Source organism: Vipera ursinii (assembly GCF_947247035.1).
Source record: "Vipera ursinii genome assembly, chromosome: 4".
NCBI lineage: Eukaryota > Metazoa > Chordata > Lepidosauria > Squamata > Viperidae > Vipera > Vipera ursinii.
Genome location: NC_139514.1, coordinates 95,918,707 through 95,944,111, shown reverse-complemented (window position 1 = coordinate 95,944,111; position 25,405 = coordinate 95,918,707). Strand labels below are relative to the sequence as shown.

Here is a 25,405-nt window from a genome sequence, read left to right as displayed (position 1 = left end):
AGGCAACCTGTTATTAGAATTGTTCATTTTTATATCTATCTGTAAAATTGTTTGAATTATAAAATTAAAGAAAGCCTTACCTGAACCACTGTATGTGCGTGTGGGACATGGATTCTAAAATGTAATCCCATCTGGATGCCCACCTGATTTCTTTATTTTCCTGAAAAAATAAGTTACCCATCTTAAAATTTTAAAAATAGTTTCCTGGGTTTTGTGGGAACAGAAAATATTGGACATAGCAAAAGAATAAATGAAAATCATTTTTTCAGGATTTCAAAAACTTTACCTCCTAGTACAGAGCTTTTGGGCACTAGGGACCAGTTACGTGGAGAGGAGGGACTGTGGTTTTGTGTGTTGCCTGCATCCTATGGATGGGGCTTTCCTTGTTTGTTTGGACTGGTTGCTGGCATGCAGTGGCCCGGTACTGGTCCACGGACCTGGGGTTGGGGACCTCTGTCTTTGTTGCTCTCAAAATTCTGTCTGAATTCATACTGGCCCAAACCAGTAAAGACACATTTGTATGGTACTTTCTAAACAGACCAGCCGGCAGGTTTTATAGATAACAACCAGTCCCAGAAGTACATTGGAAGCAGCACAATTTGCAAAGCAAAGGTGTGATGTGGATATACAAAGGTGTACTGACTGAGAACCCAAAGACAGAAAAATGTTGAAGTTTTATTGCCCTTATCACAAAGTAGGATTATGCTTCTAATTTCTGAGATGGGCAGCCACAGAAATTGAATGAATGAATGAATGAATGAATGAATGAATGAATGAATGAATGAATGACATTTAATCAGATTCACCACTGACTTCCCTTCAGATGTGTCTTCTCCCATTTGATCTCCCTTATTTACACAAATCCATCTTGTGCACTAATCCTACTTGGGTCATTCATACCTTGGTCACCCCGTGGTTTGACTACTATAAAGTGCACTACACAGGGCTGCTCCTGAAGATTACTGGAAGTAGTTGAGAATGTGCAGTGCAGCTACTTAATAGGCACACCACTACTTTGTGAGCTGCCTGCCCACTAGAAAGCTTCTAGTGGCAATTCAAGGTGCTGGTTACACATATAAAGCACTTCATGGTACAGGGCTAGGTTATTTGTGGAACTAGGTATCGCCTATTTTTGCCCATCCCATGAGAAATGACCGGATGGGCGTACTCTGGGCCCCTTGTATAAAACCATTTGCTTGGAGAATCCCAGGAAGTGTCACAGTGCAGAATATCCCAGAGATTTGGATTGTCCTAATCCTATTGGCCTTTTATACAGCCTTGAAGATCCGGCTTTTCCTCCAGCTATTGAGCCAATACACTGGGTGAGCCTGCTTGCAACAGCTAAAATGTTTATGCCTCATATTTTTCTCTACTGACTTTACATTGCTGGTTGGTTTTGATTTTAGTCTAATCTTAGCATCCAAAGTGACAATTTGTGAGTTTGGTGGCCAGATAAATCAACTACAGGTAGTCCTCAACTTTTATTCATTTGTTTAGTGACTCTTCGAAGTTACAACAGCAGTGAAAAAAAGGGATTTATGACCGTTTTTCACACATAACCACTGCAGGATTCCTATGGTCATGTGATCAAAATTCAGATGCTTGGCAACTGATTCATATTTATGATGGTTGCAGTGTCCCATAGTCATGTGATCACCTTTTCCAACTTTCTCCGACAAGCAAAGTCAATGGTGAAACCAGATTCATTTAACAACTGTTACCAACTTAACATCTTAAGTGAGTCACTTAACAACCATGGCAAGAAAGCTCGTAAAATGGGGCAAAACCCATTTAACAACTGTCTCACTTAGCAATGAAATTTTGGGCTCAATTTTGGGTCATAAATGAAGAACTACCTGTATATATATTAGACAGACAGAAACAGAGTGTGTACAAAATGCAAGGATAACATATAATACAGGGGTGTCAAACTCAATTTCATGGAGGGCCGCATCAGCATTGCGGTTGCCCTCAGGGGGCCGGGTGGGTGTGGCCTGGGTGGGCGTGGCCTACTGAGTGGGCGTGGCTAGAGTGCGTATGGCCTACTGGGTGGGCGTGGCCAGCTCTACATCGTTCGCATCAAGGGTGCCTATGGGGTCCTGGGCAGGAGTGGGATAGATCTGAGGGTCTCTGGCAGAAGGAGGGTCTCTGGGCCAAGGCAGCGGGGGTCGTTCCCTCACTGTTTCCAGGATGGCTTCGCGGGCCACATGAAAGCACTTCGCGGGCCGGATCCGGCCCCCGGGCCTTGTGTTTGACATGTCTGATATAATATATTGTGTCATAAGTCATAATGTGGCTAGGCTGGTGTACTATTTGAGCCAAAACCATAATTAAAATGAGCACTGTAACCACAATTTCTTTTTGTGAGTTCTTCTAGTGTAACCTATGTGGGCCATGACCTATGAGGTCCAAGAATGAATGAGAGCAATCTTGTACTTCTCCCCATTTCAGCATCTGAGGGTGTTCCAGCCACAGCAACTCCACTGCCCCCACTTAAGGAAAGTGAAAAGGGGACCCAAATATGACAGGGGAAGGTTCAACTCTATTCTATTATTATTATTATTAGCTTTTTTTAAAAAATCCCATTTATATCCCGCCCTTCTCCGAAGACTCAGAGCGGCTTACAATCTAAGAAGCACAAATCAATGTGCTTAGCAATAGCCTTCATTCTATGTATATGCCTGCTTATTAGGGCTTTTGTCCCCCCCCCCCGTGGCATTTTTACAAAGTCAGCTTATTGCCCCCAACAATCTGGGTCCTCATTTTACCTACCTCGGAAGGATGGAAGGCTGAGTCAACCTTGAGCCTGGTGGGACTCGAACCTGCACTAGCTTGCTGACTAAATAGATGTAGACGTAGAATCATAGGGTTCGAAGGGACTTTGGAGGTACCCCTGCCTAAGTCAAAAGACCTTATGCCATCCTAGACAAATGATTGCCCAATCTCTTGTTGAAAATTTCCAACAATAGAGCACCCATAAACAGAATATAACCATCAAATCACAGCTGATCAGTTTGGCATGCTGTTTGGTGCCTTGGATAAATAAACAGCTTAACCAGAGTTAATTTACTTAAATATGCTGTGACCATACACTCATAATTTTATTTTCATGCCACAAGAGGAAAGATGCATCTATACCAACCTCAAAACTAACTGAATATGTATAAGCAATTTTGACAGTTCCATCATTAATAGTGTTCCTTAAATCCATAGGTAGTCCTGAGCAGTCTGGTTTGTCAATATTTGTGTGCCTGAAACTAAGAAAAAAAGAAACAAATTAGAGGTATAATCACAATATGCATATTCAATCTTAACTATATTTTAATATAAAAGCCCAAAGTAGAATATTTTGTAGTCATAACATTACAGTAGAAACCTAATTTATGAAGAGGCAAATTTAATTATATCAACAAAAGAAAGGTAGAAAAGAGTAAGCATGACTACATAGAAAGTAAGAGACCCAGATGGGAAGTGTTGGCCATGGATTTATATACATTTGCACAGGGAAAAATAAAACTTCAAACAGCCTGAAGTGTTGTAGTTAAATAAGAAAGAATGGACATACTACAAAGTCAAAACTATCATTCAAGCTGAATCCCATTACAATGCAAAATTCTACTCAATCCATTATGGCTACTTATCCCTAAGAACATTTCTTTAAAAGACATCATACAATATTTAAGGCTTTGGCTGAATAAAGATACAGTCACAGAATTCACCAATATATACTGTATTTCATTTCTACTGTAACACAGTAATCAAGGTGTTGATTTGAATAGTGGAGACCAGGTTCAAGTACTCATGTGGCTAAAGAGGTTTTTTACTGTATTATTTTTGATTCTGTTAATTTTACTGTGGCCGGCCCAGAGCCACTCTTGAGTCAGGCAGTGCTAAAACAAAAATGAATGAATGAATGACTCCCCAAAAGATTTCGGGCCAGTCACTCTCTCACAATCATATTTGGACCTCATACAACTGTTGTGATGGGGATCTAATTAATGGAGGGAGACCCATTACGTCACCTCAAATTCTCTGACAAAACTTGGGTATAAATGCAAGCAATAAATATTAGTCCCAGATTTTTTGTTTATGTACACATTTTCTTTGGCTTCAGATATCTGGCCAAATTATAAGAAGCTCCCTGTAGATGGCACATTAAGTTTCCTTAGTTTGTTTTAACTGTCAAGAAATCTCATTTGCTTCATGCATCCCACATAATCTCGTGTTCTCAAACATAAAACTTGATATTCACCTTTTTGGTTCAAGTTTAGCAGCTACAAGTCTCGCCCTTGGTGCTTCATTTTCCACAACATGATAGACTATTTTAATATCCACATGGTTGAATATATAGAAAGTATCTGAATCATGGAATTCTGACTACAGAAAAAAAATAAAAAAGTAAATTAGAACATGGGTATTATTTTTAAATTGAATAAACTGGGCCTGTTCCAGATTGTGTGCTATCCTATATGTAAACACCGCCATAATGAGCTTCCATTTAACTGTTTCCAGTTAAACCATTACCAAAAGCAAGACTTGAAGATTTATTAAGATGATAAACCGAAGAACTACTACCAATGAGTCTGGGCCTGATTCAGATGTTTGGATTTCTTGCTGAGAATCATTCTTAAGTACTTTTAGCATCTTTCCAATAATTTAATAATGAATCATTCCTGAGGATTGCTCTATGGAAAGGAAAGCTGAGAAACTCTCTATTTTCAGAGGAATCCAAAACACAAGCCCAATGCTTACCACAACTCATAACACTAAGCTGTGAGTGCTATGAACAGGCCCACTCACAATTTCTCTCTCGTTAATAGAGAGGCAGGATTCTGGCTTTCTTCACTTCAGTCCCACATTCAGATGTCATGTTAAGTTTGCTATCCAAGCTGCAGATGATTTGTTTGCTATCAGTTGTACACCTACTCACAGATGGAACGACAAGGGCCTAAAGTTACTATCACCAGTGCCCGATATGTGAACTAACTGTATGGTTTACTATTACAAGTCAAGTAAGAAGGTGATTTCTAATTCACAGTTTCACTCCCAGCTCATAAACTGTTCAGGTACTGTGTGTCAGTGCTACTTTTTATGCATAAAATAAATTAGAGCATAAAATATGTGGTATATTAACAATAAGAATGTCTAGAGCTACATTTTGCTGTTACTAAAGAATAAAAAAATCAAGCTAAATTACATTTTAAACAAAGTATCCATATCAAATAAAATCAATTTTAAATGTTCAAATTACAGATAATCCTCACTTACCAAGAATAAGTGGAACTGGGAACTCCATCACCAAGTAATGAAGGTGTAAGGACTAACCATGCTGACTTACAGCAGCTCTGGCAATTCCAGTGGCTATTATTAGGCAAAGCCCAGAGAATCATGTGATTGCCCTTTGGGACTTCATGCCAGCTTCTCCATTGACTCTGCTTGTCGGAAGCCAGCAATGAAAATTGCAAATGGCAACCACATGACTATGGGACGCTGTGACACTGTAATTATTAGCTGGTTACTGAGCACCCAAAATATGATCATATGACTGTAGAGATGCCAAAACATCCACAATTATGAGGATCCATCGCAAGTCGCCCTTGTTCAGCACCTACAAACAGTTGCTAAATGAGTGGACATTAAGCGAGGACTATCTGTACAGTTAACTGCCAGTATCTAATTGCATTTATTTTGATACAAAGTATTACAATTGCTAGAAACATTTAAAAGTCTAATTTCTGTAGATCAAGTAAATTGTGGTGCTAAACATAATTGTTTGAAAGTGAGTTCAAATAAATTGTAAAAATGAATATCTCATGTTTTAAAAACACGTTTTCTTCCTCTGAAAACCCAAATACTCCAAATCATTTTGATGTGGAAAGGTGTAAAGTATGAAGATTAATTCAGCAATGTTTAGCTATATTGTGCAATCTTAGCAGGCTACAGATAATTATCAGACTGATGGAGATAATTCTGATTATTTTATCTTTAAATACCCTCATCCTGTTCTACTCATCTGTAAGGACTCAGAATTAAATCAAAGCATACAAGATGCCTTCTTACACAACAAAAACCGTGAAATAAAAACCGTATGGCTTATTTGCATAAAAGATATGTAGGACAATCCTTACCTTGATAAGTCCAATGTCAACCATTTAAACCAAACAGTAACATATTAATAAAGGCCTTGATAAAGCTTTCACTCAATTAGAGACAAAAATAAGCAACTTAGTCACAGTTCAAATGTTTGCAAATTCTGATGTCAAAAGGTAGACAGATTGGCTTGTCTCAAGGTGAACTTTCAAGGAACTTACACTTATAACACAGGCACCTCTGGGATGTCCTTCTTTTGTAACATAGCAACCAATGGGAAATCCAGGATTGCAAAATTTCTGGTTGTCCTCAACCTCATAACACCACGTTACCGGCATATTATCCACAATCCTATAAAAAAATAAAATTGCTGTTATGATAAATGCTTCAGGAAACAACATTAAAGCTAAATATCAATATTTAAATATTTAAAGATCCAAGACAAAAAAACTCATACTGAAAATATTACAAACTGGACTCCAGAGCAATTTCTACAGAGAACATTCCTAACTAGGAAAGAATGGGGGAGTTTGCAGTTTGAGTGAACAAATAATATAAATATTTATTTTTTTACTTGTATTTTGATTGTCAATATATTAAATTGCATATTTTAAATAATCCAGGGGATTAATCAGATCAGAATTTTGTAGCCAAAAAACAATTAAGAATCTTCCAGCTATTTAACAAAGAAAGAAATTATGCATTTTACATAATAAAAAATATTCTTTAAAGTACCATAAGAGCTGTTTATATGGTAGTCTTTTACTTTAGCTAAGTAAGGTTTTAACTGTGGATTGACAATTGTGGGTCAATCCACAGCACTTACTTCAAACAACCATTGCTTCTATTTTAACTTCTATTTCCCATAAAACAGTTATTTCTGCTTAAAGGTAAACCACATATATTAAAATTGTAAACTCACCAATGATGCTGATAGTTTAACAGCATACTCTTTTTCAGAAATTGTAATTTTTGCCTATATTCAGGTTTATTAAGCTCATATTCTTTTGTACAAACGTGTCTGCAAGTCTCTTTTTGGTTAAAGGTAAACTATAAAAAATGAAAAATATTCAGGTTATGTGGAATTCTATCTTAAAATCTATAGCACAGTTAAGACAGAAATTTTATGCAAATATACTAATTAGCTGCAGATTCATACTACTGTTGAATTAATTTATGCAATCAATATATCACTCGTTAAAAGGAGCATTATCTCTTCTGTATAAATTCATATTTTAATGTAATTGTTAGTTGAAACCAAATAAGGCTGTAGTGCAATTATTCTATGTCAATTTGTTTCTCTTAAACAAGAATATGAACCAAATCTTTCTTGAATCTATATGGAAAAAGAAATCAGGTTTCCAATTCAGAAGGACTCAGCTTACAGTTTAACAACTAAGTTACACTTTTCTATAGGGTAGATTCTTCCAAACACAGGGGAATAGAATTGCAAACACATGACAATAATGAAACCTGAGGAGTATTTTCACACATAGGCTCCTCTATTTTTGAAGGGCCCCAATAAGTACCAAGTATCAGTTGACATTTATGAAATCTGTTGTCCCATCAAGACTAAAGCAGAAGTCAAATAATAAAACCAATGTTAAAAACAGAAGGTAAATATCAGGATAGCTGTACAGAGAAATTCTAGCACATCCTTTCCCAACCTTCCAGATGCATTGCACTGATTCCCATCAGAAAGACTACTTGAAGTAATAGGAATTGTAATTCACCATATCTAGAAAGCATCAAGTTAGGAAAAAATGTACTCAGTGATATAGAATCTGCACAATAAAGGCCTAGTTGATCACATGAATGTCATATGATCAGCCTTAACACAATAATGCATCTGCCATATCTGTCAGTGGCATTTTAATGAGAAAGAAACACTATAGCACAATGAAAAGAAACAGTCATTATATTTTAAATTATGTTGAAAACTTAATTCCACACTAAGTGACTTTCTGCAAATGTAAGAATAGATCCTGGGGCTTCTTTCAGAGCATTCTTAAACCCTGGTGATAATTAATGCAGCAGTTGTGGCCTAAAGTTGCACAGTTAAAAAAGGAATCTAACTTAATCACAATTAATAGGATGAATTGGAGACAGCTGAGGTAGTTTTCAAAAACTCAGTTCTTTTAAAACTTGGGCCTTTCCCACTTTATTGCCTGAAAGCACCTTAAGCTCTCCTCGACTCTGCTTGTGCTGCATGTCGCCTTCTGTCTAATCACAGAAAGCAGAGTCTGCCCAGATAAATTATATGCCTAAAAAAACAAAAACAGACTATGTCAGACAATAAACCGTAGCAGGGCTGACCAACGGCATACAACAGTCCAGTATGCTGATAAGTGATGGCTCATGGAAATCGATTCAGCAGTATAGCTACAGTCATGTGAAAAAAATATATCACTGGGGGAGAAGAACTGTCAGTCCTGCAACACACATTTTAAAGCAGCTAAGCTCACTTTTATTTTAGAATTAATTTTTCACAGTTGTTTTGTGCAACTATGTCACCTGTAGCTATATATATAGCATAAAAAAATCTTTACAACGTGCGGTACTTACTTTTTCACATAACTGTACTTTTTTCACTTCTACACAATGCAATAACTGATAATCATACAATTCAGTACCAGCACTGCAGTGTGTGAAAATCAAATGGCATCAGCAAGCCTAATGTTCAGTGAAAGCTGCTTTCAGATTGTCTGCCTATCATTTGCCAGAAAACCAAACAAGTAGGATATGAGCAGCTGTATGCACCAATGCCATTTTAGTTTTCACGCAACATCTCCATCAAGGAATTGCACCGTGAGAAATGCAAAATGAAGCCATTATCAGCAAACCAAATTAGAATGCTGTTGTTAATCCTAGCAGCAGCAAACAAACAAACAAGCAAACAAAAATCAGAGTAGGTCTAGCATCTGCAGGTTCCTCCCAAGTTTCTAAAACTGGTCCATGAATGCTACATACTGGTTCTTCCCATGTGACAACTCTGCCCAAGCTTTCATTTTGGTGAGATTCATGCTTTCTCTTTTGCAATTTTACATTTGTTCATTGTTCAAATGAGGATTATACCTTGTAGGGAGATGGTTCAATCCTCTCACCAAACAATACTTGGCCAAGGTTTTCAGAAGGTCGTTTTTCTCCCTCTGCTTGACAAAAATCAAATCTATGGAAGAATACAGATTTATAAAATTCCAACATCTCAGTATGGGTTAAAATATTTTATTTGAAGAGCCTCTGGTCATCACTTTTTACCAAAGGTCCAGGCTATTTTTAAAAATTAATTTTAAATAATCTACAGGTTTTCAGAAATTAACACTTTCAATCTTATTTTGGAACCGTTTTATTTTAATATATCTCACCAACAAGAACTAGTCAGAAAGTCAAACCTTTATTTTGGTCAATGACCCAAATAAAACACAGGCAGTCAAGCAAACAAGAAACAAAAGAAAATAATACATCAGAGAATATCATCTTAGGTGACATCCTAGACATGAATTTATGATTAATGTATATAAATATTTTAACATAATGTTAATACCAAAGGTGATATCTTAAAACTAAAATCATATCATTTAAAACTATACAGTAACAAAAGCGAAAAAAATGGCATCTGGGAAAATATACTGATGTAACCAAACTTCTGAATTTAAAACTATCACCTATAGTCATGGAGGAAGTGTAAATCCTTCAGTTACTACCGGTATGCATATAGCAATAGAATCTCTTATTATCCATTTGTTTATATCTTTCAGTCTGTGAATGACAGTAGTCAAGGAGTGTCAGTTCCCAATTTATTTTGGTAGTAGTATAACAAAACCTCCTAGAGGAGATCAACCCTGACTGCTCTTTAGAAGGCCAGATCCTGAAGCTGAAACTCAAATACTTTGGCCACCTAATGAGAAGGAAGGACTCACTGGAGAAGAGCCTAATGCTGGGAAAGATTGAGGGCAAGAGAAGAAGGGGACGACAGAGAATGAGGTGGCTGGATGGAGTTACTGAAGCAGTAGGCGTGAGCTTAAATGGACTCCAGAAGATGGTAGAGGACAGGAAGGCCTGGAGGAACATTGTCCATGGGGTCGCGATGGACGACTTTGCAACTAACAACAACAACATAACAAAACCTGGCGACTTTCAAAGAAACAGAGTCCAACTAGTCAGATGGAAAAAACTGCATGCAGAAAGAATCAGAATCCTCTTTGTAAATCCTATATGATTATGTTATCAGGCCTGGGGTCCCAGGGAACTGGAGACATACTTAGATGGCTCCATTGCTGAGGTAGCTATTCTTATCCTCTTTTTCCATAGGGTTTACATATTTATTTTTATAATATTTATCTTTTAATATGTATTTTTATATTTTATATTGATTTTATATTTATATATGTATTGATTTATTGGTTTGTTGACACTGCCCAGAGTTGCTTTTTGTGAAATGGACATCCATACAAATTTAATAAATACGTAAGACATTGGCTAGTGGATTTTATAGTGCCTGTGTTGCATGGGGACAGTTAGGAGGTATAGGTTATTTTCTTATATCTACCTTCCAAATACAGTCGATTGTAGGACAGTACACCAAGCTAACGTTAGAAACTTCTTAGCTTGAAAATTGGGGCAAAATTTAATTATCTTCCGGTTTGAATGAGGGTGAATCAACTACTTAAAATATATTTTGCACATCAACCAAAAATGGCCTTAGAAAATAAAAATGCAATTTCACTATTAGGTATTTAGATTATTCCATCTGGCACTGCAATTTTCTATTAATGTCAGAGCAGTCAAGCCTTCAAAACTAATATTCTCCATGCCCTATGTTGAGGGCCACTAGCAAAGCACCAATGGCATTCCCTCTTATACTCTACAGCAGGGGTGTCAAACTCAATTTCATTGAGAGCCACATCAGCATTGCGGTTGCCCTCAAGGGGCCGGGTGGGTATGGCCAGGGTGGGTATGGCCTACTGGGTGGGCGTGGCCAGCTCTACATCATTCACATCAAGGGTGCCTATGGGGGTCTGGGCAGGAGTGGGACAGATCTGAGGGTCTCTGGCAGAAGGAGAGTCTCTGGGCTAGGGCCAAGGCAGTGGGGGCCGTTCCCTCATTGTTTCCAGGATGGTTTCACAGGCTACATGAAACCACTTTGCGGGCTGGATCCGGCCCCCAGGCCTTGTGTTTGACATGTCTGCTCTACAGGTAATCCCCGAGTTAGGAGTGTTCACTTAACACTTGTTTGAAGTTACGCGATAAGCACTCCCTAGTGTTTACGAGAAACTCCCAAAATTACAAATGTTGCAACACCACGGCAGTTCACCCTTACAAACGACTGCAGAGACTCTGCAACATTCACCCTATCCCCCCCCGCTCCCCACAACACTTCCCCCTCCCTTCCTGCCATGCCGTGCCAGATTCACCTTGAGAAGATCTGTCTCCTCTCTGCCACAATCTTTGCCTTTGAGGGAGAGGAGAGTCAATGGAAACACCTGGATGCCATAATATTGTGCAAGTTCATGCATCTTTTGCAGAGAATGGGTACCTGAACTCTCGTGACATCACAGTCCCCAGAAACTATCATTTTTGGAGCAAACTCTGTGCCTGTCCCGTGCTCCACCACCAGAATACTTTTTATCCGAATGGAGACCTTGGGGAGACTAGGAGCTCCGTACGTGTGCAAGTGCATCATGTGAAAACGGAGTGATTCGCTGCGTTTTCAACCATCCCATTGGCTCACAGACGGAGCTCCCCATCTCCCCAAGTCTCTGTTCAGATAAAAGGTATTTGAGTGCCTAGGGACACTTGGAAACACAGTGAGGTGCTCAAACACTTTTTATCTGAACAGAGACCTTGGGGAGATGGGGAACTCCATCTGTGAGCAAATACAATGCTTGGAAACATAGTGAATTGCTGCGTTTTGAATATCCCCATAGGCGCTGAAACACTTTTTATCTGAACAGAGACCTGACAGAGATTGGAAGCTCCATGTGACTGCCAATGAGGTGTTTCACAAATGAAGCATTCCTCTCTGTTTCTGAAGTACCACACTGGCAGTCACACTTCCAATCTCTGTCAGGTCTCCATTTGGATAAAAAGTGTTGCAGCGGCTTGGGTTTCTCTGCTCTGAGTAGAAGAAAGCGGAGGTGCAGAGCAGGATTGTTCTCAATAAGAGACAATCCTGCTCTGCGCCTCTGCTTTCTTCCTTTTGGACAAGGAGGACAAGAAGGAGAAGAGCGGTCAGGATTTGTGTTATCGGCCAGTCAGGCAAGGAGTAGGTTGGGTGGGCTGGGTGGCTCGGTAGCTGGGTGGGGAGATCATGGCTGCTCAGGTGGCTGACGCCACCAGCAGCTTGGACATAGGTACAAGGGGACTCACCCCGTGATGCCTCTCCACTCAGTTGAAGGCTTCATTCCTGCCCTCAAACTAAGACCAGCGCATGCGAGCGAGCAGCGCACATGGGCCATGGACAGCATTGGTTCCTGTGTCCGGCCAATTCCGATTCCATGCTTTGTCCCATAGGCAAGCAAATGAAGCAAACACTCCCCCCCCAAGAACGAAAGGTTCTGGGGGCCATGATCTCTTTTGAACCCAAGCAATATTACAGCACCCAGGAGCTTCCATTGTTGGCGCAAAAAGCATTTCCAAGCTGAGTCTCCTCTCCCTTAAAAGGAAAGAAACCACGGTAGAGAAGATTTTTGCAAGGTGAGTCTAGCACAGCAGGAAGGGAGGGGGAAACATGAGATATCTTAGTGGATCAGGGAGGCCTTGTTCCATCACTAGGTTGTCCATGGCCTTCCCCACCCTGAGATACCTCATGTGCACTTAAGAAACCATGCATTCGCCCATGCATTCAATTAGCAAATGCGTGGGTGAAAGCAGAGAGTGATCTCGTTCGAGGTACGAGATTCACTCCCATGAATTTTCAAGTTACGAATGGAATGGGCAGGCTCCATTCCATTCGTAACTCGAGGACAGCCTGTATTGAAGTAAAAGTTGGATTTAAAAGAAACAGGATAGAAAAAGTTTTGATACTTTTGACCTTTGGTGTTGGTGAGAACACCATGTACAGGCAAAAAACAAACAAATGGACCACTGAATAAATCAACCCAAAATTTTCACTTAAGAAACATCATGCTTAACTTATTATATTTCAGACACATTATGCAAAGGCCTGGCTCTCTGGAAAAGGATCTAATTTTGGAAAAAGATGGAAGAGAAAAAGATGGTTGGTAGCTTGATAGATGGACTGGCAAGGGGCGCACCACTGGAAGACTTGAAGGACCAGATTAGAAATGTTTGTCATGGAGAAGATCTATTTATGTGGTTGCTAAAAGTCAACCACATAACAACAATTTGATATCAAACAATCAACTAACCAACCAATGTAACATCATCAAGCACCCTGGCAGTCACATTATCCTAAATGACAACCTTTGCTCAGAAAATACTAAGACAAAAAGAAAAACGTTTTAAGCTTTTTAAAGTAAAAATAACCCAAAATATTATGAGTGTCATATCTTATCAGATCTGCATTCTTGTGTAAGATCTCATATTTTTTCCATTTTTAATGTTTATACTTGGGAAAAAAGTTGATTATATTTTCAAAAAGAATTGTATTTGTGTATTAAGATGTGCAGGAAATCTAATAAATACTGTTATTTAGAATTAATTAGTTTAGCAATTTGAACATTTTTAGTTATCAGATTCTAAAATACAATAGATCACAACTAAAATAACCTTTATTAGATATACATTATGACATCTATATTATGGAACAAAATGTTGTCCCATGTTTAGAATAGTAGAGCTAAATTATAAAATTAACTTGTACAACTGAGCAAATGAATACAATACTGTCCTCAGGATAAATGCTTCGAATAGGACTTAACAAATCAAATATTGTACCAAGTAACTAATTTTAAGGGCAAAAGTAATTTTCCACCATAGCTGAACTGAGATAGCCATTCCTTTTTTAGCTTAGCAAAGCATTCATAAAGTAGTTCAGTGTTACAAACCAAATTAGGAATAAGATTTAATATACTTACGCAGTATATTCATAAGGAAGGACTGATTCCACAGAATCCAGTCTATTTACAAATAGTTCTATCACAGACTGAAAAAAGCAAGAAGAGATTATTAGAGATAATTAGTTTAACCCATGTTGATTTTCTTAGCTACAATGTAATTAAAAGTATTTTGAACATTAGTACTTTATTTAGAACAGACATGTCAAACACAAGGCCCGGGGGCCAGATCCGGCCCGCAAAGTGGTTTCATGTGGCCCCTGAAGCCATCCTGGAAACAGTGAGGGAACGGCCCCCACTGCCTTGGCCCTGGCCCAGAGACCCTCCTTCTGCCAGAGACCCTCAGATCTGTCCCACTCCTGCCCAGGCCCTCATAGGCACCCTTGATGCCAATGTAGAGCTGGCCACGCCCACCCAGTAGGCCATACACTGACTAGCCACGCCCACCCAGTAGGCCATGCCCACCCTTGCCATACCCACCAGCCCCCCCCCAGGGCAACCACAATGCTGATGTGGCCCTCAATGAAATTGAGTTTGACACCCCTGATTTAGAACAACTGACATCTCAAGTAAATTTGCTTTTACTGAATTCTATTTTCCAGTAGCAAATTGATCTAGTTGGTAATAGGAATTTTTTGCTCTTTTTAGGATAACCATATTTCCTACATCTGATGCATGTGGATGCTAACAGCTCCTAGAACAGATCAGGAAGTTGGGACAGAAGGTTACAACTTTTAATGCATGTAACCCATAGGAAGAAATATTGTAGGATTAATCATTTAAGTAACAGACCAGAGAAACAGAAATTTTATTGTATAGCAGTACTGAAACAATATTTTATCAACAGATGTTCAAATTAGCCAGTCACTATCTTTCAGCCCAACCCACTTCACAAACAGGCTTGCTGTTGTGGGCAAAATAGGAGGAGGAAAATTCAGAAAAACCTTACTATGGATCAATTCTCAAGATAATGACAAGTGCCAATTACAGGCGAGATCAGAGAACAGGTGAGCTATATTTGTGTTTGAGACTTCACCCTAAAATCAAAAGCAGATTTCTTTTTTTTTTCTTTTTAAAGCCCATCTGCCCATTAAAATGGGACTGTGGGATGGCTACTCCCTTGCGTCCGGCTTCACGTTGGCAAAATAGGAATTAGACTGGATAATAAACTTTTTAAAAATTTTTTTATAACTTCCAACTATTTGAATTCTAAAGAACACTAGACACTCAAGTGCCAGGTGGATGGCCAAGGTCAGGAAGATCAAAAGCCCAACCAAACCAGAAAAAGCAATACCAACTCACTTTGGCATTGCAATCCAAGAAAATTAGATGATCCATTCAAGAAGGCAACGAAGGGGGGGGGCGTTTTAACTTTGGGATTTTGCAAACAGGCAACAAATAGCCATCCTTAGTCAACTTTGGCAGAAGGAGAAAGAAAAGAAGTTAAATCGGATGAGATTTGATTTGGATGCCAGACCAACAGATCTTAGCAGACAAGGTGTGATTGGGAAAAAAGCAACCCAGGACTAAAAAGCACTTCGGGATCATGGCCAAGGAAGGTAGCCAATGGCAAAGCCGACTCGACCGGAGACCTTTTATTATCACCAGCAACTGCCACTGAGGCAGAGAACTTGGGGAGGAAAGCTCGCCGCTCCCCTGACCCTCCCAGCCCCGTCCCGTCCGGACCCGCTCCCGGGACCCTCCTCCTCAGCCACAGACCTTGCAGTCCGAGACCTTATCCGACTTCTCGCAGAAGTTAACGGGGGCCAGGCCAGGCAGGTAGAAAGAGAAGATGAAGGGCGGAAGAACCGCCTGGACTGTGGAAAACAGCAGCAGCCGCGCGACCGCCATGGCAATTCCCCCCCCCAGACGAGGACGGAGACGAAGCCCAAACAAAACAAAACAAAACCCCGCAGCTCCGCGACCGAGCCCCCTCGGCTGCTACTTCCGGTTTCGGCAGACACGTCAACCGGCCGGGATCGCGGGAAGTGCCTGAAGAGTCATTTCCGCTTAAAAAGGGTGTGAGGGCGGGATGTTTCTTGACTGCCATGGTTACAGCGGGGCTAGGTGGGGCTAAGGAAGGCGTGGCCCAGTTAAGGAGCAGTCGTGAAGTTCAAAGTCTAGACCAGGGGTCGGCAACCTCGGCTCTTTTATGACTCGTGGACTTCAACTCCCAGAATTCCTGAGCCAGCATAGCTGGCTCAGGAATTCTGGGAGTTGAAGTCCACGAGTCATAAAAGAGCCGAGGTTGCCGACCCCTGGTCTAGACCGGTTTTAAGAAGCGAGGACTTCAATTCCCAGAATACCCCCGCCAACTAGCGAGGCTGATAGAAGTGGCACTCAAAAGGGTATCGTTTCCCCAGTTCAAAAGGCTTCTCCTTTCCTTTGAAATGCCTGTTGTTGTTGTTAGCTGCGAAGTCGTGTCCGACTCATCGCGACCCTATGGACAACATTCCTCCAGGCCTTCCTGTCTTCTACCATCTTCTGGAGTCCATTTAAGCTCACGCCTACTGCTTCTGTGACTCCATCCAGCCACCTCATTCTCTATCCTATGGAGAAAAAATCTTTACAGCATCGGACTTTCCTTTCACCACCAGACATATCCACAGCTGAGCGTCCTTTCGGCTTTGGCCCAGTCGCTTCATTCTTTCTGGCGCTACTAGTACTAGCCCTCTGCTCTTCCCCAGTAGCATATTGGACGCCTTCCGACCTGAGGGGCTCATCTTCCAGCGTCATATCGTTTTGCCTTTTGGTACTGTCCATAGGGTTTTCATGGCAAAGATACTGGAGTGGGTTGCCATTTCCTTCTCCAGTGGATCACGTTTTGTCAGAACTCTCTGCTATGACCTGTCCGTCTTGGGTGGCCCTGCACGGCATAGCTCATAGCTTCATTGAATTACGCAAGCCCCTTCGCCACGACAAGGCAGTAATCCATGAAGGGGTTGAAATGCCTAATACCGGTTCAATACACATCCAGTCTCTTCTCTTCGGGAGATGGCAGAATCCATGGAATAATGTTTTAAACATACATTTATGAATACGATATAAATGGATTCTGACAGTTATTTAGTTTTAGAGGGCTAGCCTCAATAAACTAAAAAAATGGGAGTGATCAAATTAAGCGAGTTTTTGTCAGAGATAGGATGACACCATCATGCTTTAAGACTCTCTTTGTTTTATGTGTATGCCTTTAGAAGTGACTTTTCACCAGGATAAACATTTTTAATTCTGCTTACGCACCCCAAAGGATTTACGTTATACTCCGTTGGACCTCAGCTGTGTGGCTCTACAAGCTTAACCAGGAAACATGGTTAATGAGACTGGTTTAAATGCCTAAATGGATAATGGTTGCAAAACTATGAGGATTTAATTGAAGAAATGCTAACTGTAATATGCTAGGTTGACCTCTTGGGTTAATTGTGGTTCATGTACACGATTTATTACTGATTCTCACATTGTGCCCTGCCAGAAGGGTACAGCTACTCTGAGGCCAATCATTTAAAGCATACTATTGACCTTTGAATCAATAACTCATGGTTAACAAACTACAGTAGCTATTTAATAATTGAAAAAAAGTCTGTGCAAACATTTAAAATATCAGGTTGCTTGTACCAAATATAAATTGTCTCAATGGTATAAGAAGATAGGATTGATCATGTAGGTGACGTATTTCTTCTCCATATTGACATTTTAAAAGTGTATCTGTATGTAACTCATTTACTCTCTCTCTCTCTCTCTCTCTCTCTCTCTCTCTCTCTCTCTCTCTCTCTCTCTCCCTCCCTCCCTCCCTCCCTCTCTCTCTCTCTCTCTCTCTATCCTTTTCTCCCCTAACTAAAACAGCAGAGGCTTGCTGTTGTCCATCTTACTGAAAGCTTGGAAAAAGTTCAGTTTTGAAAAACAGAGGTGGGCATGAAAGAAACTTGGGAAACAAAGTGCTATCAAAGACAAAAATCCAGGGAGAAAAACGACTGCTTGGAGGCTGCCTCCCAACATCCTCAGAACCTCCTTCAGGTTATGGAGAAACCCTCCAGACACTGATACCCTAAACTTCATCTCTCAAATGGTCTACTACAATGTGCTTTGTATGGGGCTGCTTTGGAAACTACTCAGATAATACAGCTGGTCCAAAATGTGGTGTGGGCAATGATAAGCATGCCACAGCATTCCATGTGTCACCAATTGCAGCCCAGAGAATGAGGTGGCTGGATGGAGTCACTGAAGCATTAGGCGTGAGCCTAAATGGATTCCAGAAGATGGTAGAGGACAGGAAGGCCTGGAGGAACGTTGTCCATGAGGTCGCAATGGGTCGGGCAAGACTTCGCAACTAACAACAACAGCTTTATCACTACTGTTTTTGTCTTAGTCATATTCACAGCTAAAAATATTTTGGGACAAAAGCTCAACATTAAAACCTGAACGTGAAATATCACCTAAAGCTGACTTTATGGCAAACTGAGGATGAGATGAAGGAAACATCATCAGGATATATTTTAAAAATATACATCACATCTCTGCACTGCAGTTACAAGAATTAACAATAAGCTCTACTTAGTTTATCTTCTGTCTTCAACAGGACAATGAAACAATGTTTACATACTTCCAGATTCCAAGAACTACTCCCAGAAATTTAAAACTACAAGTAGACCTTACAACCACAATTGAGGCCAGAATTTATGTTGCTAAGTGAGAAATTTGTTAAATTAATTTTGCCTCATTTTACAACTTTTTTGCCACATTTGTTAAGTGAGTTACTGCAGTAGTCTTTCTTTTGATCTCTATGCAAAACTGTATTGCTGCTTGCTTTATAAATTCTCCCCTTTTAATCTTCACTTCTTTCCTCTCCTCACTTCAATCAGAATAGAGCTGCAAGGGACTTGGGAGGTCTTCTAGCCCTACTCCCTGCTCAGGCAGGAGACCCTATATCATTTTCAGACATTTTTTTTTCTTAAAAACCTCCAGTGATGAATCACCTACAACTTCTGAAGGCAAACTGTTCCACTGGTTAGTTGTCCTCACTATTAGGAAGTTTCACCTTAATTCCAGGTTGCTTATCTTCTTGATTAGTTTCCATCCATTGTGTCTTGTTTTGCCTTCTGGTGCTTTGGACAATAAATGGACCCCCTCTTCTTTGTGGTAACCCCTGAAATACTGGAATACTTCTGTCATGTCACCCCTTGTCTTCCTTTTTTCTTGACTAGCCATACCCAATTCCTGCATCCTTTTTTCATATGTTTTTGTCTCCAGGCCTTTAATTATCTTAGTTGCTCTTCTTTGCACTTTTTCCAAAGTCACAATGTCTTTTTTGTAGTGACCAAAACTGGATGCAGTAAGGATTTGTAAAGTGTTATTAATATTTCACATGATTCTGATTCTTTGCCTCTTTTATGCATCAAAAGATTGTATTAGCTTTTTTGGCTGCTGCTGCACACTGCTGGCTCATACTTAAGTGATTGTCTCTTTCATCTCTCACTTATACTAAATGGCTTTCTCAGAGTGGAAGATGATCTGATTGAGTACTGTCTGTAGATTAAATACAATTCACTATTCCTCACCTCCTAAATTTATATTGTTTCATGAGCATATTTAATCCAAGAAGAAGAAGCATCTTCAGCTTTCTGAAACCAACAAAACCTGTGACATTTAGCCTGGGATTACACATCACACAAAGCAAAAATATAGTTTAATGTAGGAGTTGTGTATAATCTAACCATGGTTTATGATCGGTGTAATGTATTGGCTTTTGTATATGTTGTGTTTGCTCTTGTTGCACTGCTTGCTAATTGCTTGCATTCAATTGCTAAATGCTAGTTCACATGCATGTTGTAACAGTTGCTAGCCAGCCCAGGCTGGTAGTCTCCAGCTGGCTAAGTAGGTCTTTGGGTGGGAAACTTATCCTTCAAACCTATTGGTCGCTGCCTATTGGCCAACCATATAAATAACTGCACAGCAGCTCCCTTATTGCTTCTGTTCTGTTTGACCTTCAATAAAGTATGTTGCTGTTTTGAACCTTCTTTCTCGCTCAATGCCTGCAAAGAACTAGTTACACTACACTGGCGATGAATATGGGATGTGCTGCTTCATCGTAAGAGCCTGAAGTCACTACAGGGTTAGACCAGCACAGAGCCTGGTAGGGAACAGTGTTCCCCCCCCCTCGGTCTGCCTAGATAGCCACGCTAGAGACCGCCCCGCCCTGAGGATCAGTCCCAGGGCCTACAAAGAAGCCAGTAGCACGAGGCAATGCGAGACACGAGCCGTGAAGAGTTCTCACCATGGTGAAGGTTGGAAAGCTCGAAGAATTCAACATGACGCACCCAGAGAGATGGTCATCCTACATTTCCCGTGTAGAGAACTTCCTGCGTGCAAATCAAGTCAGCAAAGATGGGCTGAAGGCTGTGACCCTCCTCTGCGTGTGCAGCCCAGCCACCTTCAATATTGCAGAGAACCTGGTCACCCCGGCACCGTTAGAAACCGTCACGTATGTAGACCTAAAGAAGCTATGTGACCATTTCGAACCAAAGCTTTCAGTGATAGCGTGGAGGCACGCCTTTGAACAACACGAACAGCAACCTGGAGAGTCGGTGACAGAATGCATCGCAGCGCTTCGTCAAGCTTCGCAACTCTGCAATTTCTCCAACCTAGAGGAGTGACTAAGAGACTGCTTAGTCTGTGGATTCAGAAACAGAGATCTCCAACAAAAATCTTTTGTGAAGGAGACTCTCTCACTTCAAGAAGCCTTAGAGCAGGGGTGTCAAACTCAATTTCATTGAGGGCCGCATCAGCATTACGGTTGCCCTCAGGGGGCCGGGTGGGTGTGGCCTAGGTGGGCATGGACTACTGGGTGGGCGTGGTTAGAGTGTGTATGGCCTACTGGGTGGGTGTGGCCAGCTCTACATCGTTCGCATCAAGGGTGCCTATGGGGGCCTGGGCAGGAGTGGGACAGATCTGAGGGTCTCTGGCAGGAGGAGGGTCTCTGGGCCAGGGCCAAGGCAGTGGGGGCCGTTCCCTCACTGTTTCCAGGATGGCTTCGCGGGCCGCATGAAACCACTTCATGGGCCGGATCTGGCCCCCGGGCCTTGTGTTTGACATGTCTGCCTTAAAGGAAGTTATGGCGGATGAAGCCACCAGAGCGGCCATGAAGGCATTGCAGCCCTCCAAAAGCACGCCATCTACAAAAAACATCCACCATGAGGACATCGAACGAGTGGAAGACACCGACTCCTAACACAAAGTTGACAAAATTCAGCAGCACCATGAAAGAGGAAAGAGGCCGACTGTCAAGGCCATTCTGTTCCCGAGGTGTTTGGGCTGCAGAGGCTGCCATCAACATGTGGATTGCTGTTTCAGGACAGCCACGTGCCGGGCGTGTGGAAAACCAGGTCACATGTCGAGGTCGCCAGAGGGACCGCCAGCTGGATGAGACTTTCAGGAGAGGTAACGGGGCCCTGGGGCAACACCGAGTAGGATTCTGCTCCAGCCGTCGGAACATTTTTTGCACAGGTGCCCATCGACCTCTTAAAAAAGAAGTTGCGACTGCGGGTCGAAATTCAAGGAGTTCAATGTAAAATGGAACTAGACACAGGCTCCGCTGTGTCCATCATCTACATTGGAACTTTTTGGCATGTTTGCAGCCATAGTAACAGATAGGTCAAGCTATGACTATCTAATATCCTACTTACCGACTTCCAGAATTCCAGAGTGGGGGTCAAGGGCGAGGCCACACTTGCGGTGAAGTTCAATGGGTTTTCAGGCCCGCTAGATGTTGTTGTGGAAGATGGCCAACGAACGAGCCTCATAGGGCTCGATTGGTTCGATGCATTGGGCATTCAGGTCATGGCATTCACCGGACTCAAACAACAGATTTGACTTCTGTCTGCAAGGAATTCGCAGATGTTTTTGGCCCAAGCTTGGGAGAGTACAAAGGCACTCCAACAGCTTTTAAACTTAATCCCCAGGTCGTGCCAATTCAGGTTAAGCCCCGCCGTGTGCCATTTGCACTAAAGCATAAAATCGATGCAGAGCTGGACAAGCTTGTTAATCAGGGGTTTTTAGAGCCTGTAGATAGTGGGGAGTGGGAGATCCCTATTGTAACACCACTCAAGGCCAATGGAGAGGTACGAATATGTGCTGACTACAAGTGTACCATTAACCGGGCACTACAGCAGCATGCGTACCCCGTCCCAGTCGTCAGCCATATTCTGGCGTCGTTGCAAGGTATTCCAGGGGTCTGCCCCTACTTCGATGATGTACTCATCGCCGGGGAACCCACAGAAGTTCTGGCTGAGCAGCTTAGAACCGTCCTTCAGCGGTTCCGCACTGCAGGAATTATGTCACTGCACGTTTTTTTTTTTTGTTCGTCAGAAAAGTTCATTTCTAACTGTACATTTCCCCTGTTCTCTGCACCTGTTGTGATAACTTATCTGGTAACCATAGTGAATCCCATATGACTAGCTATGTTATGGTTTCAGTCTGTTTAGTGCGCATGTCTAGAAGAAGTTCCCAGAGTTATTATCTGTATTGTTTTTCTTCACTTTGCTGTTACTGTCTGTTACGTTAGGATGAAGCTAGCTAGCTCTGTATAATATATATTTAGTTTTTATATTTTTGTAAGTAAAAGGTATTTAGTATGATTATGCGTCGTGTTTTTCTTGCCTTCCTGCAAGTGTATCATGCATTCTCTGAAGCACGGTCCGTCGCCCTCTACAAAGGTGATTTTTACCTTGACATTTTGGTATCGAGGATGGTTTGATTTATGTTTTTGGAGAAGCATGTTTCTGCGGCTGTTATCAGTTAGTTAGTGCTAGTGGGGCAGCGGTGATTAACTGCTGAAACATGTCAGGAAGGAAGCCACGGCTGGAAAGGAGTCTTTCTGTGGGGCAGCTCCCTTTGACTTTAAGAACTCCTATAGCTTCGGCCACACGTCTTGGAGAAGACGCGCCTGCTCCTGTCCACGATGCAAGGTCAGTCACTCCTTTTTCTACTTTTCCAAGCTCCCTGGCAGCTGTTTTTGAAAATGTTCGCACTCCAGGGGCTCAAGATGAATTTCAAAGGCTTGGAGTGAAACTTAAAGTTCAGCCGAAGAAAATTCCTTTTGCTCCTTCAAGCCCCAAGCAAACTATGCGAGATAGGGCTATGCAAGGCTACTGTGAACAAATTGGGTTTTTTGAAAGGCGTTTGCAGCAGGCAAAGAAATATGTGTCAATGGTTCAGCAATATGAAAGGAATTATGAGCATGAACCGGCCATATTGCCACACCCACAAGGAGAAGCCATATTGCCTCCTTCTTCCCCAAAGCTAAAGTCACGCCCATCATTGAGTGTCATGCAAGACGAATGGGAACCGGAGGCTCCTATGTCACATGATTATGGGCTGTCCCAAAGGACATACAGAGCCACAGTGATGCCTGAAGCAAATGTTATAGCACCATCTACTGGTGAAGCTGCATTAAGACATGAATTGGAGCTCTCACTCTCGCAATTGTCTATGGAGGAGTCTTTGCTCAGAGATACAAGATTTCTGCCATCATCTGAGGCTCCAGTCCCTGATGGTGCTAGGATTCCTGTTACTATTGCTTCTCCTGTTAATATTGCTTCTATGCAAGCCCCTCTACCTGGCAGAGCACAGCCATATGTAACCCACATGCAATTGCCACCGGGTTCTTATATGCGAAGGCCAGTGTCATCTGCAGATTATGCTAATGCACCAGCCCCAGCGCCAGTGCCTCCTGCTGGCCAGGGTGGAATAGCAGCTCAAAGACAGTCACAGCCAGCACCAAGACTACCGGCAGCTTCAATGCAACTGCCGCATGTCCAGAGACAGACGCCACTGGTGCCCCCTGCAGGTTATGGTCGGATTGCACAACCTGCACAGCCAGTACCTCAATTGTATTTTCCTCATCAAACACCTTCCATTGTACCACTGGCTGGTGACTCAAAATTAAAGAAGTCAGGACAGAATTACAGGGCATGGGTCAGTGAGGTTGGACTTTTGTTACGCAGAGAAGGTACTCACATGATGGTGTTTAATCCTCCTGCCCAGCCATGGACTCCTGACATATGGGACTTGGATAATAGAGCATGCACAACATTATTGATGTCAATGGACATTGAATTGCAGCTCACGTTTTCACAAGATGCAACTGCCCAACAAATTTGGACTCAGTTAGAGGCATGTTATCGGCCTACATCAATTGAGTCTACATGTTTGCTTTTGTCTGAGTTCCATGGTTCCAGATTAAAACCTGGTGAACATATTGGAGAACACTTAACTAAAATGAAAGGAATAAGAAAAGAACTGGGTGAAAAAGGCTATCCTATTGATGATTTTCAAATGATCAGCATTATCATCAATTCTTTGAATCATGAGTGGAAAGATGCTATTTCCAAGATTAATCAAGTGCCTATTGCTCAACGCACAGTGGATCATGTATGCAGGATCTTAGCCGAAGAAGAGGCAGTTATGCAAGCTGCGCCACATTTAAGGGAACCACCTGCATCAAGAGCTTCAGCGAGGCGTGCCTTCCGTGGAAGGACCTACGTTCCAAGGATGCCAAGATGCTACATCTGCAATCGTGTGGGACATGCCACCCGGGATTGTCCCCAACGAGTTCCAGCGCCCGTCACATACCAGCCCAGAGGAACAGATTCCAGAGGAGGCAGAGGTAGAGGCGGACGACAAGGTCGTGGTCGTGGTTCCAGGCGTGATCCACAAGCTCCACTTGCCACATTGGTTGTGACCAACGATCCACAGCCTCAACCAGAGTACGACAGACGACTTCTTTGGACTTTGGACAGTGGAGCAGCATTACATGTAACCTACAGAAAAGAGCTTTACACTGAGATGCACGAGCCTGAACCTGAACTTCGTGAGCTTTACTCTTTTTCCAATCATCCTGTTCAGGTCATGGGAAAAGGAACTGTCTACATTGAAGAGCTTGATGCTCTCATTCCAAATGTTTACTATGTTCCATCTGCCAGTAGTAATTTGCTTAGTCAGAGTCATTTGTCTAGGTTTTCTCATTTTCAGGTCCACCATCTTGAAAAAGCAAGTTATATAGTCAAAGACGGAGATATTGTTGCTGAAACCATGTTGATTGGTGGTGTTTATTACTTAAAACCAAAGCCTAAGCAGCAAGAGCAGGCAAGTATACAAGCTCCAAAAAGGAAAAGCACAGGCCCAGAGAGAGACGTCCCAGAGAGAGATCCTGTTGCTACTCCAAAGGTTCCTAATAATGATAAAAATACAAAAAAGACACAGGTTGCTCACAGCAAGCCTGGAGTTCCTAATAAAAATGCTAAAGT

At 41.7% G+C, this 25,405-nt stretch overlaps 1 protein-coding gene across 1 annotated transcript in view; it reads right to left on the bottom strand.

The window, feature by feature from the left end:
• TM9SF2 (transmembrane 9 superfamily member 2) overlaps positions 1 to 16,075 on the bottom strand; it is a 33,433-nt gene extending 17,358 nt beyond the window's left edge. The window contains exons 1-8 of the mRNA XM_083361922.1: positions 15,828 to 16,075; positions 14,130 to 14,197; positions 9,166 to 9,259; positions 7,013 to 7,140; positions 6,312 to 6,441; positions 4,253 to 4,377; positions 3,143 to 3,257; positions 81 to 160 (exon numbers count right to left, since the gene is read on the bottom strand). Of these exons, the coding sequence (XP_083218048.1) occupies positions 81 to 160; positions 3,143 to 3,257; positions 4,253 to 4,377; positions 6,312 to 6,441; positions 7,013 to 7,140; positions 9,166 to 9,259; positions 14,130 to 14,197; positions 15,828 to 15,959 (872 nt within the window). The 5' untranslated portion in view covers positions 15,960 to 16,075. The remainder of the gene's footprint in view (positions 1 to 80; positions 161 to 3,142; positions 3,258 to 4,252; positions 4,378 to 6,311; positions 6,442 to 7,012; positions 7,141 to 9,165; positions 9,260 to 14,129; positions 14,198 to 15,827) is intronic.
• Between the last annotated feature and the right edge of the window lie 9,330 nt (positions 16,076 to 25,405).